Here is an 18197-nt window from a genome sequence, read left to right as displayed (position 1 = left end):
TCGTGGAGAACCAGGAGTTTTCCAATGCATCGATTGGCGTTTAGTTTCGGGATCGTAAGTAAAAAACCACGATTCATCGCAAGTAATAACATTTTGTAAGAAGGTGGGATCACTTTCAATGTTTTCCAGGATGTCGGAACAAATCATTCTTCGGCGTTCATTCTGTTCAATTGTGAGACACTTTGGAACCATTTTTGAACACACTTTGTTCATGTTGAAACTTTCATGAAGAATCTGCCTAACACTTTCCTTGTCAACTCCTGTTAACTCAGACACTGCTCTGATTGTTAAACGGCGATCTTGTCGGACAAGTTTACCGATTTTTTCAATGTTTGCATCAGTTTTTGCTGACAATGGTCTGCCAGTGCGAGTGTCATCACTGGTGTCTTCGCGGCCATCTTTAAATCGTTTAAACCACTCAAACACTTGTGTTCGCGATAAACAATCATCGCCGTACACTTGTTGTAACATTACAAACGTTTCACTTGCAGATTTTCCTAGTTTGAAACAAAATTTGATGTTAACACGCTGTTCTTTCTGTACACTCAACATTTTCCGACGCACAGACAAAACGTCAACTACTTAAAACAGACGCCACGGGCAGACTGAGTGCAGGAGGCAGATGAAACTCGAGCAGTAGGCGGAGCGAGAGTCACGTGACAGGCCACGCGACTTTCAGCCTTATTGCATTCGTTTTATTGTTTCACCAGTATTAGTCCGGTTTTTTTCTAGCCACACCTCGTATATAGAAAATAACAGCGACCCTATCACACTTCAGTGAGGTATCCCTGACTACACCCTTGTTTCTGATGAACATTCGCCGTCGAGGACAAAGTACTGTGTTCTGTTACTTAAGAAGTCTTCAAGCCACTCACATACACTAAATGGTCAAAAGTATCTGGACATCCCCAAACACATACGTTTTTCGTATTAAGTGCATTGTGCTGCCACCTACTGCCAGGTACTCCACATCAGCGGCCTCAGTACTCATTAGACATCGTGAGAGAGCAGAATGGGGCGCTCCGCAGAACGCACGGACTTCGAATGTGGTCTGGTGATTGGGTGTCACTTACGGACACGTTGTAAGAGGTCCATGATTAAGGAATTTGTTGCTAGCCCACTCGAGCAGATGTAAATGCTCACGCGCTGGCTGCGATATGTAAGGTACAGGGTCCGGCATAAAAAACTCCCCGATTACAAAGTAACGTGCAGCGGACAATAGAAGGAGCAGAGTGGTGGGGGGCGCGTCGTTAAGTAGCTGCCTACGTGCAGTTTTCAGTGTACGCCATGGCGTGGTCTGGTGAACATCGTGCCTTCGTAGTGGAAGATTTTATTCAAAATGGCGAATCGCCTATTAATACTCAACGTGCTTTTCGCGTTCGCTTTGCGCTCGGACGACGGGACCCTGTTCCCGATAAGAAAACAATTTATTCTTGGGTTGCTAACTTTCGTGAGACAGGTTCCGCATTAAAAAGGAAACCACCTGGACGACCACGGACTGCAACAGGCCCCGGAAATGTTGATGCAGTTAGAGCTTCAGTTCAACAATCTCCTCGACGATCCGCTAAAAAGCATGCGGCAGCATTACGGATATCTGATCGAAGTGTGAGAAGAATCTTGCATCGAGATCTTAAAATGCATCCTTACAAAATTGTAACTACGCAGGAACTGAGTGAACGAGACTGTGGTGTCCGTGTAAGTTTGTGCCAAGACCTTCTTCGGAACATTCGTCCCAACGATATTGTGATTTTTTCTGATGAAGCACACTTTCACCTTGCCGGAACAGTGAACAGCCAAAATTGCAGGTACTGGTGTGAACACAATCCCCAAGAACTTCATCAACGACCACTTCATAGCCCTAAAGTAACAGTATGGTGTGCTGTTTACAATTCCGGAGTGATCGGTCCTTACTTTTTCGAAGAAAATGACAGGAATTTAACCGTCAACAGTGAACGCTATTGTGCCATGCTCCGCGACTTTCTCCAACCGCAACTAAGGGAGCTTTTTGGTGAAATAGAGAACGTGTGGTTCCAGCAAGATGGTGCTACTGCCCACACAGCGCGGCAGTCACTGGCATTGGTGAAGGAAATGTTTCCTGGACATGTGATCTCGTTGCGTGGAGACATTGGCTGGCCCCCACGATCGCCGGACTTAACGCCCTGTGATTTCTTTCTTTGGGGCTATTTAAAAGCAAAAGTTTATGAACAACGTCCACAATCTTTACGAGCCCTGAAAGAAGCAATTACACAAGAGGTTGAAGCTATTCCACCTGAAATGACTCAAAGAGTAATGAATAACTTCAGGGAAAGACTCAAACAGTGTGTCGACAGTGCAGGAAGCCATTTAAGGGATGTTTTATTTAAAAAGTAAGACCATAAGAGTATTTTCTAAAATGGCATAATATGTACTTTTATTTAGTATAAATAAAATTGTTCTACCTTATTTGGTTTTGTTTTTATTAGCTTTCCTTAAAGGGGAGGTTTTTCTGCCGGACCTTGTATAAGAGAATCTGAGACCAAAGAGCAGTGTTGTATGCAGTAGGAACTGTGTAGCAGTAAGTTGTTGCTAGCGAGCAGTCGTGTCTGGTGTATCGTGTTGGCTGGCCCGGTCGTGGTGCAGTGATGGCGGAGCCTGAGCGTTATAGTATAAGGTAAAAGCAGCGTCGCGCATATCTAGTAATGTTATGTGAACTCCCATGTAAATCTTTTAAAAATGTCCTAATAATAATCTTTGTCATATAAAGTAATTTCTAACAAGCATTCATTGCAATTTAAGGAATTTACTAATTTCTTCAATCCATGATCATTCCGATTGTTGCAAAAGAAAAATCAGTTGCTTCCTTTCATAAATGACAAATCTATCGGCCAGCGTTGCATAGAGCTGTGCTGGAAAAAGTTGTTGTAAGAGCAGATAGTTGGCGACTTTATTGAGGTAAGAGTTTTTGCTTGTTATTCAGAATGATATTACAGGGCCATGACGCAGCACTGCTGTCGTCCAAAATTTACCAGGTTACTGAATTTATTTTTCATTATGAGGTTTAGGAATTTTTCTGTTTCGAGCTTACATTAAATGAGAAAAGAATTTTGTGCGTACATTAAATGGGAAACAAATTTTGTGTGGAGGTTATATGTGAATGAATTTCTGTAGAGAGGTTACACTAAATTAGAATCACATTCATTATTCATATTATTATTAATTAATTTTTGTGGGGAGGTTACAACGTACAGCATAAAAGCGTACAGACCATCACACAGGAATTCCAGACTGCATCAGGATCCACTGAAAGTACTGTGATAGTTATACGGAAGGTGAAAACTTAGATTTCATGGTCGAGTGGCTGCTCATAAGCCACACATCACGCCGGTGAATGCCAAAGGACGCCTCACTTGGTGTAAGGAGCGTGATCATTGGACGACTGAACAGTGGAAAAACGTTGTGTGGAGTGACGAATCACGGTACACAATGTGGCGATCTGATGGCAGGGTGTGGGTATGGCGAATGACAGGTGAACGTCATCTACCAGCGTTTGTAGTGACGACATTAAAATTCGAAGGTGATGGTGTTATGGTGTGGTCGTGTTTTTCATGGGGGGGGGGGGGGGGTTGCACCCCTTGTTGTCGTGCGTGGCACTATCACAGTACAGGCCTTCTTCTTCTTTTAGGCATCTTATTGCTTCCCACAGTTGAAGAGCAATTCGGGGATGGCGACTGCATCTTTCAAGGCGATCGAGCACCTGTCCATAATGCAAGGCCTGTGGCGGAGTGGTTACACGACAGAAACATCCCTGTAATGGACTGACCTACACGGAGTCCTGACCTGAAACCTACAGAGCACGTCTGGGATGTTTTGGAACGCCGACTTTGTGCCAGGCCTCACCGACCGACACCAATACCTCTCCTCAGTGCATCACCCTGTGAAAAATGGGCTGCCATTCCCCATGAAACCTTCCAGCACCTGATTGAACGTATGCCTGCGAGAGTGGAATCTGTCATCAAGGCTAAGGGTGGGCCAACACCATATTGATGGCTCTGAACACTATGGGACTTAACTACTGTGGTCATCAGTCCCCTAGAACTTAGAACTACTTAAACCTAACTAACCTAAGGACATACCACACATCCATGCCCGAGGCAGGATTCGAACCTGCGACCGTAGCAGTCGCGCGGTTCCGGACTGCGCGCCTAGAACCGCTAGACCACCGCGGCCGGCACCATATTGAATTCCAGCATTACCGATGGAGGGCACCATGAACTTATAAGTCATTTTCAGCCAGGTGACGGATACTTTTGATCACGAAGTGTATCTGGGAAGCTATTCCGTATGCTCCTATCTTCGGTAACAGTCTGCATCCTGTAGAACGCTTTTCGGAAATCTAGAAATATGGAATCTGCCTTTTGCCTTCCTTCCGTGGTTCGCAGGATATCATGTGAGAAAAAGACAAGCTGAGTTTTGCACGAGTGATGATTTCGAAAACCGTGCTGATTCGTGGACAGGAGCTTTCCCGTCTCAAGGAAATGTGTAATTTTGGAACTGATAATAAGTTCAAGAATTCTACAATTATATGCGATGTTTTGAGGCATCAAGGGATCACAAATTTAGCTTTGGAGGGCAGCGTGGAGGGTAAAAATCGTAGAGGGAGACCAAGAGATGAATACACTAAGCAGATTCAGAAGGATGTAGGTTGCAGTAGGTACTGGGAGATGAAGAAGCTTGCACAGGATAGAGTAGCATGGAGATCTGCATCAAACCAGTCTCAGGACTGAAGACCACAACAACAACAACATGTGATGCCCCTACACTAGAATTGACTTGTCTGGAATCTTCATTAAAACACTGAACTGCAGACCTTCATCATAGCGTCTAAGCAGTGCTTTATAGTGCCCTGTCGCCGTTAATGATCGTAGCTAATTTTCTTATGCAAATGCATATGTATGATTCAGTGCTTAGGGAAGAATGAAGAACTGTTTTCTTTTCTTTTGCTATAATGCTTTTATAAAGAGCAACACATAAATTTTATGTAATTTCGTACTCAGTTCATAATTCACTTGTTTTTGCAACGAGCTAGTGTTACAGGGAATCCAATTCTCCCAGATTTGTTTGTAGTCTCTAAGAGCTATTATTCTTTTCGTCATTGAGGTGGTTTTTAATTTTAGTTTTTAGCCTTTAGTACCACGAATATCATGAGCAACGTTGCCAAACACCAGGTACAATCGTTTAGGTTGGTTCTGCGATAACTGACGAACGTGATGTTAGCGCTTCTATAACCGAAGAGTTTCGAGAACTTCATACATAAACACAACTGCATCTTCCCCATTTACCGATCTTGGAATATGCAGCTGTGGACCACAGCTCTAAACGGAAACCGTGGTGGGCATCATATTTAAGCTATGTTTTGGAAGATATACCGCCATGTTTGGAACGAAAGATCCAGTAATAATCCTGATTTAGACACTGCAGCGGTGTCTATTCTGAACTGAAGCTTCCCTGAAGACTGAAACTATTTGCCTGACCGGGGCCTGAACGCAGTTCTTATCCTTTGGAAAGAACACTGTTAGCCCTTGAACAATCTGTACACTTGTAGAGATCCGAAGGATAGCTTTTATGCACCATAATCTGTCTTAAAATTTCGGTGGAATGGTACTCCTGAGAGAAATAATGGTCAAAATCTCTCTCTAGCTCTAGACAGGAATATTAACTATCTTTCTTTAACATCACAAGTGTATTTTATGTGTTATTGTTAACTATCAAAACAAAGGAAATTGGTATCCCGATAATTTAATGTATCACCTAATTTACAAAAAGAATACGATGCAAATTATTTTACCCTTTTCAATCAGCAACGAGTACGTGAAGGAAAGCACCTTCCTTCCAAGATTCACTCTGTCTCTCTCTTTATCTCTTTCTCTCTCTTTGCTCTGTAAGGGGCACACTTGCCTTGAGGAAAAGGAAATACATTGCTGAAAGTGGGAACATTTCATATATTAACAGCCAAAATCTAACCAAGGGTTGGAAGTGAAGCAGACAGCTGGAGTAAAACAATCTTTACAGTTATTGAAGTTCGTTATTCCGAACACAGACGTAAGAACATTAAGACAGAAATGATTTTAGGGATATACGATAGGTGTTGTGTGATAAAAGGAATTGCCATTTCTGCAACATTTCACACAGATATCAAGATTCCCGCGTTTATAATGATTCTGGGGATTAACGATAGTTCAGTCACTCTTTCACGTTAAATTCAAAATTGTGAACAATACAGATGAAAAACGTATTTCGTAAGATTTCATAACTCAACAACTGCGTGCGAAAAACCTACATAAACCAAAAGGAGGGTGTGAACAGTATGACAAAAATGGTTCAAATGGCTCTGAGCACTATGGGACTTAACATCTGAGGTCATCAGCCCCCTAGAACTTAGAACTACTTAAACCTAACTAACCTAAGGACATCACACACATCCGTGCCCGAGGCAGGATTCGAATCTGCGACCGTAGTGGTCGCGCGGTTCCAGACTGAAGCGCCTAGAACCGCTCGGCCACACCGGCCGGCAACAGTACGACATGATCACATAAGTTAACTACAGGATGTTCGAAAATTCCCTTTACAAACTTCTAATACTTGTAGAGGGGAGTGAGTACAGAATATTTTGCGTAGGAACTTGTATACGGAAACATACCGTTTCTGTTCTATGACGGATTCAAGTTCAGATGTTGTTCTCATACACTTCTGCTTGAGGAACTGAATCAGGCGTGACGGTGTTTAAATATTAGATAACAATTCCAAAGAAAACATAACGAAACATCCATTCATCACTTCATCACATCGAGCCGCTGTTGTAATGCGTCAGTACTGTTCTGTACGTACAGCATGCTGGGTTCCTTTTTGTTTTGGAAAAAGCTAACTCGTAATGTTTATGCGTTAAACAATCAAATATGCTTACGTGATAAATGGGTGTTTCATTATGTTTCCTTTCGAATTCTTACGTAATAATTGTACTGCGTCATGCCTAATTTGATTCCTCAAGAAGAAGTGGACGAGTTAAAATCTGAATTGAAATATTTATAGAACGAAAATGGTATGTTTCCGGACACAAGTTCCTATTCAGAATATTGTGCACTCACTCCCCTCTTCAGGTCGAAGTTTGTAACGGGAATTTCCGAACACGCTCTATATCGTAGCCAGATGCTGTGTTTTATACAAAGAAAGTTTTGACAGTACTCACACACGTTCGGGGTAGCATCAGCAACGTTTCACTGCACGAAGAAAACTAAACGCCGTGTGCCTACGAGTGAAGTCCTACTAAAGAACGATAAGGCAGTCGGGTATAATGTTATCAGTCAGAACAAAAAACATGTCGACTTTCTTAGAAAATTAGCTAGAAAGGAAAGCAGCGTGTCGACCTTCATGAAAATGATAACAGAAAATATATGCGGAACAGTTGGAGAGAGCGTAGTTTGTTCACTGAAACAGAAAAATGGTTACTTATGAACATAAGCTTACAGTATTTGAGTATGATAGTAACACTGAAGATTCATATAGGATCCATTGAACTCCATTATTTCCAAATATACCTATTAATTTTGGGAAGATGGGAGCAGTGACAGTGCGATTAATTCTGGATGTTACCAGGTTTGCAATATCGATTCCAGTAGGTGTGGCGTATGTTTATTATTCTTGACTGGAACACCCTGACATAAGACAAAATCACAAAATATAAGTGAGCTCTGGAGTGACTAAAAATGGCCTAATTGTTGTTAACTTATCTACAGCCTACATACGTGATTTAATGTCAGGCACAGATCTAGTGGTGACCAGTTTCTTATTTTCTTCTGCCTTCTCTGCCCCCCCCTCCCTCTCCCCAATATATATATATATATATATATATATATATATATATATATATATATATATATATATATAATTTTCTGGTACTCCAACATGTACTGTACTAAAGGTGCGTATGGTTTTGATAATAGTAATAACAATAAAATATATGAACTATTTAATATAATAATAATTTATCTAGAAAAATGCTTAGTATATTGCTTAAATATAAGTTTCAAGATGTCATCATTCAGAAAAATTTATCATTTTTTAGGCTTTCGTCCGAAAATTTGAGAAGTTCGTCATATAACTAATTTAAGAATTACAATACCATCAGACTGTCCAACTTTGACAATATCGTAATTTATAGGATTTAAAATTGTGCTCTCATAATCCCGTATTATCGTAGCACTATCCCTACGCAAAACTTCGGCAATGTGAGCGTCTAAATGTGGGGGCTACCGTCTCTTTCGCCGGGCGGTGTGGCCGAGCGGTTCTAGGCGCTACAGTCTGGAACCGCGCGACCGCTACGGTCGCAGGTTCGAATCCTGCCCCGGGCATGGATGTGTGTGATGTCATTAGGTTAGTTAGGTTTAAGTAGTTCTAAGTTCTAGAGGACTGATGACCTCAGATGTTAAGTCCCAGAGTGCTCAGAGCCATTTGAACCGTCTCTTTCAGTAGTTCCTGCTTCCTTTCGGGAAGTCAATATGTCTGTGTCTTTTTTCTTAGTGTAGGATCCTTCTCTCGGTGTCTTGCTTTTCTCGACTTCTATGGTTTACCGGTTCTGTCTGTGAACTCACGAACAGTGTTGGATTTGCTATTGTGTACAGGACAGGCCGTAAAGGCATCCATGAGGCCTAGCACTCAGGCGAAAAATGGCCAAATATCTTGTGTTACATACAGCTTGCACTTTTTTAGAATTCCTTATGGTTTTTGAGAGTAAAAGTAATTTACTTGCGGAAAGTTATTTGGGAAACTTGTAAATCATTATACGGGTGTGTAACAATGTAAATGCTTTTAACACAATGTTCCTTGGGATGTCTTTGATCCGCACCTGCACCATGTAGCTGGAAGACAACCACACTCATACTCTCTTAAAAAGTAATAATCACATGTTGTTACGGTGATTCTGAACTAGGCTATAGCGAGTTTTCTCCTTGCAATGTATTTCTTCATGAAATATCTCTTCTTCAGAGATATAATTTGTCCGAACGCTCACTATGGTTCAAATGGTTCTGAGCACTATGGGACTCAACTGCTGAGGTCATTAGTCCCCTAGAACTTAGAACTAGTTAAACCTAACTAACCTAAGGACATCACAAACATCCATGCCCGAGGCAGGATTCGAACCTGCGACCGTAGCGGTCTTGCGGTTCCAGACTGCAGCGCCTTTAACCGCACGGCCACTTCGGCCGGCCCGAACGCTCACTATAATATAACTCATTTCGACAGATTACTTCATAAACAATGACTTATCGCACTATGAGTCTAATTCTTTGTTTACATCATCAACTCTGTTATATCGGAGGGGGAAAAAAAAAACAGAGCAGAAAAATGTTCGCCGAATGGAAGCAGTACACATTTTACTGAAGGGATTGTCAAGCTTTTATTTCTGTGTAACATTAATTAACTTAGCAAGTATGATTAACTACAGCCAGTGGAATGGAAATGAGCGTACGGCATTGTGGGCCGGGAGTCCCCTATTTGGGGAAGTTCGGCCGCTGAGGGCAAGTACTCGTACTTATTGCGTTCGACGCCACATTGGGCGACTTGCGCGTCGGAGATGGAGATGAAATGAATGAGCTCTTCCTATTCAGAAGGAACGTTATACAGAGCTCATTTACTATCGTTCGTCCGTTTCGAGCTTTTGTGATCATCATCACAAACTAACGTCTTGTTGAGCTACAGCTACATCTACATGGATACTTTGAAAATCACACTTCAGTGCCGGGCAGAGGGTTCATCGAACCATCTTCACAATAATTCTCGTTATTCCACTCTCGAACAGAGCGCGGAGAAAACGAATACCTATTTCTTTCCGTGCCAGCTCTGATTTCCCTGTTTATATTATGATGATCGTTTCTCCCTATGTGGGTCGGCGTCAACAAAGTATTTTCGCATTCAGAGGAGAAAGTTTATGACAGAAGTTTCATGAGAAGATTTTGCCACAACGAGAAACGCCTTTGTTTTAATTATGTCCACCCCAAATCCCGTATCATGTCAGTGACACTCTCTCCCCTATATCTCGATAATTGAAAACGTGCTGCTCTTCTTTGAACTTTCTCAATGTACCCATTAATCCTATCTGGTAAGGATCACACTCGCGCAGCAGTACTCCAAAAGAGGACGAACAAGCTTAGTGCAGGCAGTCTCTTTAGTAGACCTGTTGCATGTCCTGAGTGCTCTGCCAACAAAACGCAGTATTTGTTTCGCTTTCCCCAAAACATTTTCTATGTGTTCTTTACAATTTAACGTGTTCACAATCGTAATTCCTACATATTTAGTTGAATTTACGGCCTTTTGATTTGACTGATTTGCCGTGTGATCGAAGTTTATCGGTTTCCTTTTAGACTCGTGTGGATGACCTCACACTTTTCAGTATTTAGGGTGAACTGCCAATTTTCGCACCATACGGATATCTTTTCTAAATCCTTTTGGAATTTGTTTTGATCTTTTGATGACTTCACTGGGCGGTAAACGACACCATCATCTGCAAACAGCATTTATATAGGTAAGGAACAGCAGAAAGCCTATAACACTACCTCGAGGAACGACAGAAATCACTTCTGTGACTTTCCGTTCTGTGACTTCTCTGGCAGGAAATCACGGACCCAGTCGCATAATCGAGGTGATATTCCATAAGCACCCAATTTGATTACAAGCCACTACTGAGGTACAATGTCGCCTGGCAATCTAGAAATATGGATTCAATTTTAAATACTTTATCGAAAGCACTCAGCACTTTGTGTAAGTAAAGAGGTAGTTGTGTTTCACAAGAACGATGTGTTCTAAATCCGTATTGGCTGTGTGTCAATAGATCATTCTCTTCGACGTAATTCATAGTGTTCGAACACAATATATGTTCCAAAATCCTGCTGCAGTCTTTCTACATACATACATAAATAATCCGCAAGCTACCAGACCGTACTTGGCGGCGGGCACCTAGTACCACAAGTCATTCCCTTTCCTGTTCCACTCGCAAATGGAGCGAAGCAAAAACGACTATCTTATGCCTCTGTACGAGTCCTAATTTATCTTATTTTTGTGATTTTTATGCGAAATGAACGTTGGCAGCAAAAGAAACGTAACTCTGTCAGCCAAAAACGCAGTTCTCTAAACTCTTTTAACAGTGTTTCGCGAAAGGAGCATCGTCGTCTCTCCAGGGTTTTCCAAATATTTACTGAAAATAATTTCCGCTAGAGTTCTCAGAGCATCCCCATTTAACTCATATGTTGATCGAAACTAATGATAACGAATCTAGCAGCACGCCTATCAATTGCTTCGATGTTTTTCTTTAATCCGACCTGCCGATGATCCCAAACAGTCAAACATTATTCAAGAATGGGTCGCACTAGCGTTCTACATGCGGTCTCTCTTTTCTGGAATTCTTACGATTAGCCGGCGTCGAATATACGCCTTCACTACAACCGACCTCAATGTGCTAGTTCCATCTCACGTCATAGCAGAGTAGCACTTGCAGACTAAGTCCTAAGTTTTTACTGGATGTAATCCACTTTGTCTTCCTCTACAGTTTTTACCCTATACAGTTCCCCCTATGGAGGTCATTCCCTGATGTCCTAAAACATATTCTATCATCCTGTCCCCTCTTCTTGTCGGTGTTTTCCATATGCTACTTTCCTCGCTGATTCTGTGGAGATTCTCCTCATTCCCTACGTATCAGTCCACCTAATTTTCAACAGTCTCCTGTTGCACCGCATCTCAAATGCTTCGCTTCTCTGCTGTTTCGGTTTTACCACAGTCCGTGTTTCATTACCTTACAATGCTATGCAATTCTCAGAAATTTCTTCCTCAAATGAAGGCCTACGTTTGACATCAGTAGTCTTCTATTGGCCGGGAATATCACCTTACCAGTTCTACTCTATTTTTTATGCCTTCCTTGCTTCGTTCGTTATTTGTTACTTTGTTTCCCAAGTAGCTAAATTCCTTAACTTCGTCTATTTCGTGATCACCAATTATGATGTTAAGTTTCTCGCTATTCTCATTTATGCTACTTCTCATTACTGTTGTCTTTTTCCGGTTTACTCTCAATCCATATTTTGTAGTCATTAGACTTTTCATTCCATTCAACAGATCTTGTAATTCTTCTTCAGTATTACTCATAACAGCAATATCATTACTGAACTCGTCATTGATATCCTTTCACCCTTAATTTTAATCCCACGCTTGAAACTCCATATTATTTCCATCATTACGTCATCGATGTATAGATTGAACAGCAAGAGTGAAAGATGGCATCTCTGCCTTTCACCGTTTCTAATCCGAGCACTTCACTCTTGGACTTCCAGTCTTACTCTTCTCTCTTCGTTTTAGTATGTATTGTACATTGCCCGTCTTTCCCGATAGCTTACTCCTATTTTTCTCATAATTTCGAACATCTTGCGCTTTTTCGAACACTTATTAGCTGCAACACCAGAGGTGCCTATCTGGTGCCTTTACTTTTCATAAGGCCAGACTGATCGTCATCTAACAGAACATTATTTTCCTTTTCCATTCTGCTAAATATTTTTCTCGTTAGTAGCTTGGATGTATTAGCTGTTAAGCTAATTGTGCGGTTGGTCTACAACTTATGTGCTCTTGTTTCTTCGGAATTGTGTGGATGACATTTTTCCGAAGGTCTGATGGTATGTCGCCAGTCTCACTCATTCTAAACAACAACTAGATCAGTCATTGGTTGCCACTTCCTGCAATGATTTTAGAATCTGCGATGGAATGTTGTCTACCCCTTCTGGCTTATTTGACCTCAAGTCTTCCAGACACCATTTATATTCTGATTCCAATCCTGGATCCTCTATATCTTCCATATCGACTGATTCTTCTCCTATCAAGTCATCAGTTAAATCCTCAATCCTCATAGAGGCCTTCAATGTAATCTTCCATCCTATTCGCATTCTCCTCTGCGTTTACTTGTGGAATTGCTTTTGCACTCTTATTTCCATCCTTGCTTGTAATTCTACCGAAAGTCGTTTTGCCTTTTCTATATATAAAGTCAGTCCTTCCAACGTTAATTTTTCTTTTCGATTTCCTTCACATTTTTACTGTAGCCTTTTCGCCTCGGATTCCTTGCACTTTCTACTTATTTCACTAATAAGTGAATTATATTCCCGTCTTGTTCTGAACATTTTTGTACTTCCTTCTTTCGTCAAGTAACTGAACTACGAGGTCTGTTCAAAAAATTTCGAAATTTTGTCTATAAAATTTTTGTACGTTTACCTTTTACTCTCATTGTGCATGGTCTCCTTCGAAATACTCTCCTCCACAATTGATACATCGCTTCCAACGCCATTTTCACTTCCGGAAGCTGTCCTTATAAGCCTCTTGCTGGATCGCACGAAGCGCCGTCTGCGTATTTTCTTTTATCTCATCCATCGTTGCAAATCTTCGTACTTTGAACGAGGTTTTCAGGGCTGAAAATACAAAGAAAAGTTCACAGGGGCCAGATCTGGAGAGAATGGAGGGTGAACCAGCACAGTGATTTGGTTTTTTTTGCAATAGTCACGCACCAACAAGGTTGAATGTGGGTGCATTATTGTGATGAAAGAGCCATGAATTCTCACCACATTTCAAGCTTCTACCTTCTCACATTTTCTCGCTGGCATCGCTACACGTCCCGATAGCGCCATCGGTTAACAGTTTCTTCCTGAGGCATGATTTCATGATGAATAATCCCCAAGTCAAACAAAACCACCAGCATGTCTTTGCCATTTGACCTGAACCGATGAGCTTCTTTTTATCTTGGAGAACCGTTCCCGACGCGTTATGAAGACTGAACCTTGGTCTCAACATCATACATATAGACATACGTCTCAACACCAGTTACAGTTCTCTTAAGTGACATCTCATTCTCATTTGCGCGAACCAAAAGCTGTTCGCAGACTGCGAGGCAAAGGTATTTCTACCCTTGACTCGAGAGCCGCGGGACCAACTTGGCGGCAACAAGATGCATTCCAAGATGCTGAATGTTGTATTCTTCTGCAATCTCTCGGATAATCAATCTTACATGGACATGCACAATTTTGTTGGCGGTCCTGATATGAGCATTGTCGGTAGACGTCGAAGGACATCCTGAACAATGGTCATTTTTAGCTTCTTTCCAGCCATTTTGAAACCGTGTGATTCATTCATAACATAAAGTAAGGCTCAAGCACGTTACCGTAGGCTTTCCGTGTCATTTGGTGTGTCTTTGTAAAGGTTTCCTTAAGTTTCATGCAAAATTTAATGCAGACGCATTGCTCCTGTAGCTCTGCCATCTCGAAATTCCCAAACTGTAAGACACAATGTTCTACTCAATGCAGCACTGCGCAGTGACAGAGATACAACAATGAAACTTCTCGCAGTCATAGATTAAACACAGGCGTGTGCAGGGATGCCAACAGCGTTTCGCTCCAACACCCCTGGCGCGAAATTACGAGTGTTCTGGAATTTTTTGAACAACCCTCGTATTTCTTCTGTTACCCAACGTTTCCTAGTAGTTAACTTCCTCGTATCTATGTTCGTCTCTCAAGTATCGTTTATTGCCATATTTAGAGTTGCACTCCTCTTCAACTGAACTGCCTACTCTGGCATTCCTTTTCGCAATATCCACGCCAGTTCGGCGACTTGCGAGTCAGTCAGTAACTACTGACAACATGACTCGTTTATATGATGTTATTTATATATATTTGACGATGCTGGTGCTGATTCTGCAGTTAACATTTGACGATGCCACTATGGCTGCAGTACATTAGGACTTTGTTTTTATAAAACAGAGCTGATGATGGCCATTATAGACCGAAACCGGTAATCTGTTAACATAAAGTTTGTGACCATAGACGTAAATTAAAGAACACTTATTGTATACATGGGTCACTGTTTTATTCGCGACAATGTCGGAGCTTGTGCGAGTCTTTATCGTTACTGAAATGTTATCTGTCCTTGATTTTTGTTCCTGGGTACAACTTAACAATCCAAAATCTGATTACTGGTTCGCTATCGACTATAATGAGAACAAAACTGCTCACAGTAGCACATTTTCAGCCCTACTTTCATAACAAATCCTGCTCCAGTTATACCATTTTCTGTTGCTGTTGATAAGTCCCTATATTCGTTCCCTATATTCGTCTGACTAGAAATCCTTATCTTCTTTCCATTTCAATTCAGTGACTTCCACTATGTCTAGATTGAGCATCTGCATTTCCCTTTTCAAATTTTCTAGCTTTCCGGCAGTGTTCAAACTTCAGATATTCCATGATACGACTGGTAGAATGAACTCTTCGTTCGTCATGAAACCATTTTCTCATGGGTGCTTCCGCCCTGGTTGTCCCCTCTCAGAGATTCGAATGGGTTACGAATCCGGAATCGTTTGCTAGTGAGGAGACCATTATGGCACGTTTTCGGTTACAGGAAACACATTATGTGTCTTTAATGGACTGGTTTCGATTGCCTTCTGCATCCTCATGCAGATTGCCGTTGATCATTGCTGGTTCTTCCGTCTTTAGGGGCGGATTCACACCACAGGATCGAGAGAGTGCAATGAAAATATGAAATCATCGTGTGGCATTATTGGCCGGGAGGTCCCATTCGGGGGAGTTCGGCCGCCGTATTGCAAGTCCTTTTTAGTTGGCGCCACTTCGGCGACTTGCGAGTCAATGATAAATAAAATGATGATGTATGACACAGAACCTTCAGTCTCTTGCAGGGAATTGAACCCGGGTCCCCTGCATGAAAAGCTGAAACGCTACCGCTACGCTACGGAGGCGGAGTAACGGTTTGTAATTAAAATCTGTCTACTCATTTGCCCTCTCAAAAAGACCGTTGACAGAACGTCGTTACTGATGCATCGTTATTCGTAGATACGAGGGCTACCCACAAAGTACATTACGTTTTGGAATTAAAAATAAATAAAGTATTGGAATTTTTTTTATTATATACGGATGAAAGCCACACTTAAATACTACTTTTCTATATAGTTGCCATTTAAATTAAGGCACTTATCGTAGCGATGGACGAGCTTGGAAACTGATTCGTCGTAAAATTCGGCCGCCTGCGCCTTCAACCACGTGATTACCTCTTCTTGAAGCTGTGCGTCGTCATCAAAACGCTGCATAGCCAACCACTTCTTCATCGCTGGGGATAAGTGTAAGTCGCTCGGTGCCAGGTCGGGACTGTACGGCGGATGAGGAAACAACTCCCACTTAAAAGATTCGAGAACTTCACGAGTGGCATTTGCAGTGTGGGCCCGGGCGTTGTCGTGAATCAGCAAGATCTTTGAGCCCAACTTTCCCCTGCGCTTGTTTTGTATTGGTCTTCTGAGGTTGTGCAGAGTTTGGCAATACCTTTGAGAGTTTATTGTAGTGCCTCTTTCCAGGAGATCCACAAAAATCACACCTTTTCTGTCCCAAAAGACAGTCGCCATCACCTTCCTTGCCGACATTGTCTACATGCATTTCTTCGGTTTTTGGGGGTAATTTGTGTGCCCCCACTGCATTGACTGCAATTTTGTCTCGCAGTTCACGTGCTTAACCCATGTTTCGTGACCAGTAACGATGCGATCGAGTAATGAGTCGCCATCTTTCTCGTAAGCGTCCAAAAACGTTAACGCTACAGCCATTCGCTGATTTTTGTGAATCTCTGTCAAGATTTTTGGTATCCATCTTGCACAAAACTTGTGGTAACCAAGCTTTTCGGTAATGATTTCGTGCAACAAACTTCGTGAAATTTGTGGAAAACTCATAGAGAGTTCCTTTATTGTGAAATAACGGTTTTCACGGACCGCGGCATCGACTTTTTCGACAAGTTCGGCAGTCACTATGCTGGGTCTTCCACTTCGCTCTTCGTCGTGAACGTTAGTTCGGCCATTTTTAAATTTTATGACCCATTGACGCACTCCACCTTCAGTGATTATGTTGTCCCCATACACTTCACAAAGCTGCCGATAGATTTCTATCGGTGTACAGTGTTTTTGCAGTCAGAAACCTTATTACAGCGCGCACTTCACACTTCGCGGCATTTTCAATTAACGCTGACATTTCAAACTGTCACAGTAACTCAACGGAGTGCGGCACGAACCTCTCACTAGCATGGCAGGATGCCGACTGAGCGGCGGAATGCCATGACACCAAGATGGCCGCGCTAGCCCCGCCCCTAACGGACACAAACGAAAACGTAATGTACTTTGTGGATAGCCCTCGTATTTAATCGACCTGACTGTCACGCAGCACACCACAAATACTGTATTCGCAAATTACAGGGGTATTCTCCCTACTCATTCGCATGAACTTACTTTTACTTCATTTAGAGCAAGCTGTCATTCGTCGCACCAAATAGATATTCTGTCTAAGCAATCTTGTATCCTTCCACAGTCGCTCAACGACGACATTTTCGCGTACACTACAGCACCCTCAGCAGACAGTCGCAGAGTGCTCCTCACCCTATCTTTTATCATCCTTCTCTTTCCTTCGCCATCCTTACTATTTGGTTCTAGTGGCTGCAGTTCTTTCCAATAATAACCGTTATGCTTCTTCTGGGCCTGCCTTTTGAGTTCCTTCTTCAGAGATGTTTCCTGCGTAGCCGTTACGTCGAATTACATGTCCAATTAATTTTCTTCTCTGTATCACGCTAATCAATGACCTTTTTTGTTAAATTCAGCCTAGTGGTCAAATATGGGGTGTCTAGGAAACCTACTTTCTCGGATAGCTAGACAACATTCAAACAAATCGTATTAATGAGTTTTATTACAAAATGAAAAGATTACAATGCTTATCTTTGCGATTACACAGATGTGTCGCAAGCAAAGGGCGACAAACAAAATAAGCAACGTTCTTCAGTATAAACAATCCTAAGTCCGTGTTACATAGACAGTATAAGCAAGTGATTAGAGTTGATACTTCTATCCAAGTTGCTAGTCTTGAAGCTGCTGTAGTACTGGCCGTGACCAATCGGGCGTGTCGCTTATGTCCTCTCCGCATAGGGGCCGATGCTGTCACATTTTCGCCCTGGAGAGGTTTCGGTCAGCGGGCAATTGTCTGACGTCTTGTCTCTTCTCTGTCGTTCCTGACTGGCGTGCCGGCCTTTGTCTGTTAGTATTGACTTAGAATTCAAGATCTCTTTCCATGATTAAATGACCGTAACAATATTAAATTATTGTATATTAAAAG

General features: G+C 42.0%; 1 protein-coding gene across 1 annotated transcript in view; it reads right to left on the bottom strand.

The window, feature by feature from the left end:
- The window catches only part of LOC124795198, a 31651-nt gene extending 24357 nt beyond the window's left edge, over nucleotides 1–7294 (bottom strand). Inside the window, exon 1 of the mRNA XM_047259104.1 lies at nucleotides 7223–7294. Within this exon, the coding sequence (XP_047115060.1) occupies nucleotides 7223–7240 (18 nt within the window). The 5' untranslated portion in view covers nucleotides 7241–7294. The remainder of the gene's footprint in view (nucleotides 1–7222) is intronic.
- Nucleotides 7295–18197: the final 10903 nt, after the last annotated feature.

This window comes from Schistocerca piceifrons, chromosome 4, assembly GCF_021461385.2.
Source record: "Schistocerca piceifrons isolate TAMUIC-IGC-003096 chromosome 4, iqSchPice1.1, whole genome shotgun sequence".
NCBI lineage: Eukaryota > Metazoa > Arthropoda > Insecta > Orthoptera > Acrididae > Schistocerca > Schistocerca piceifrons.
This window is presented reverse-complemented; position numbering and strand designations above follow the sequence as displayed.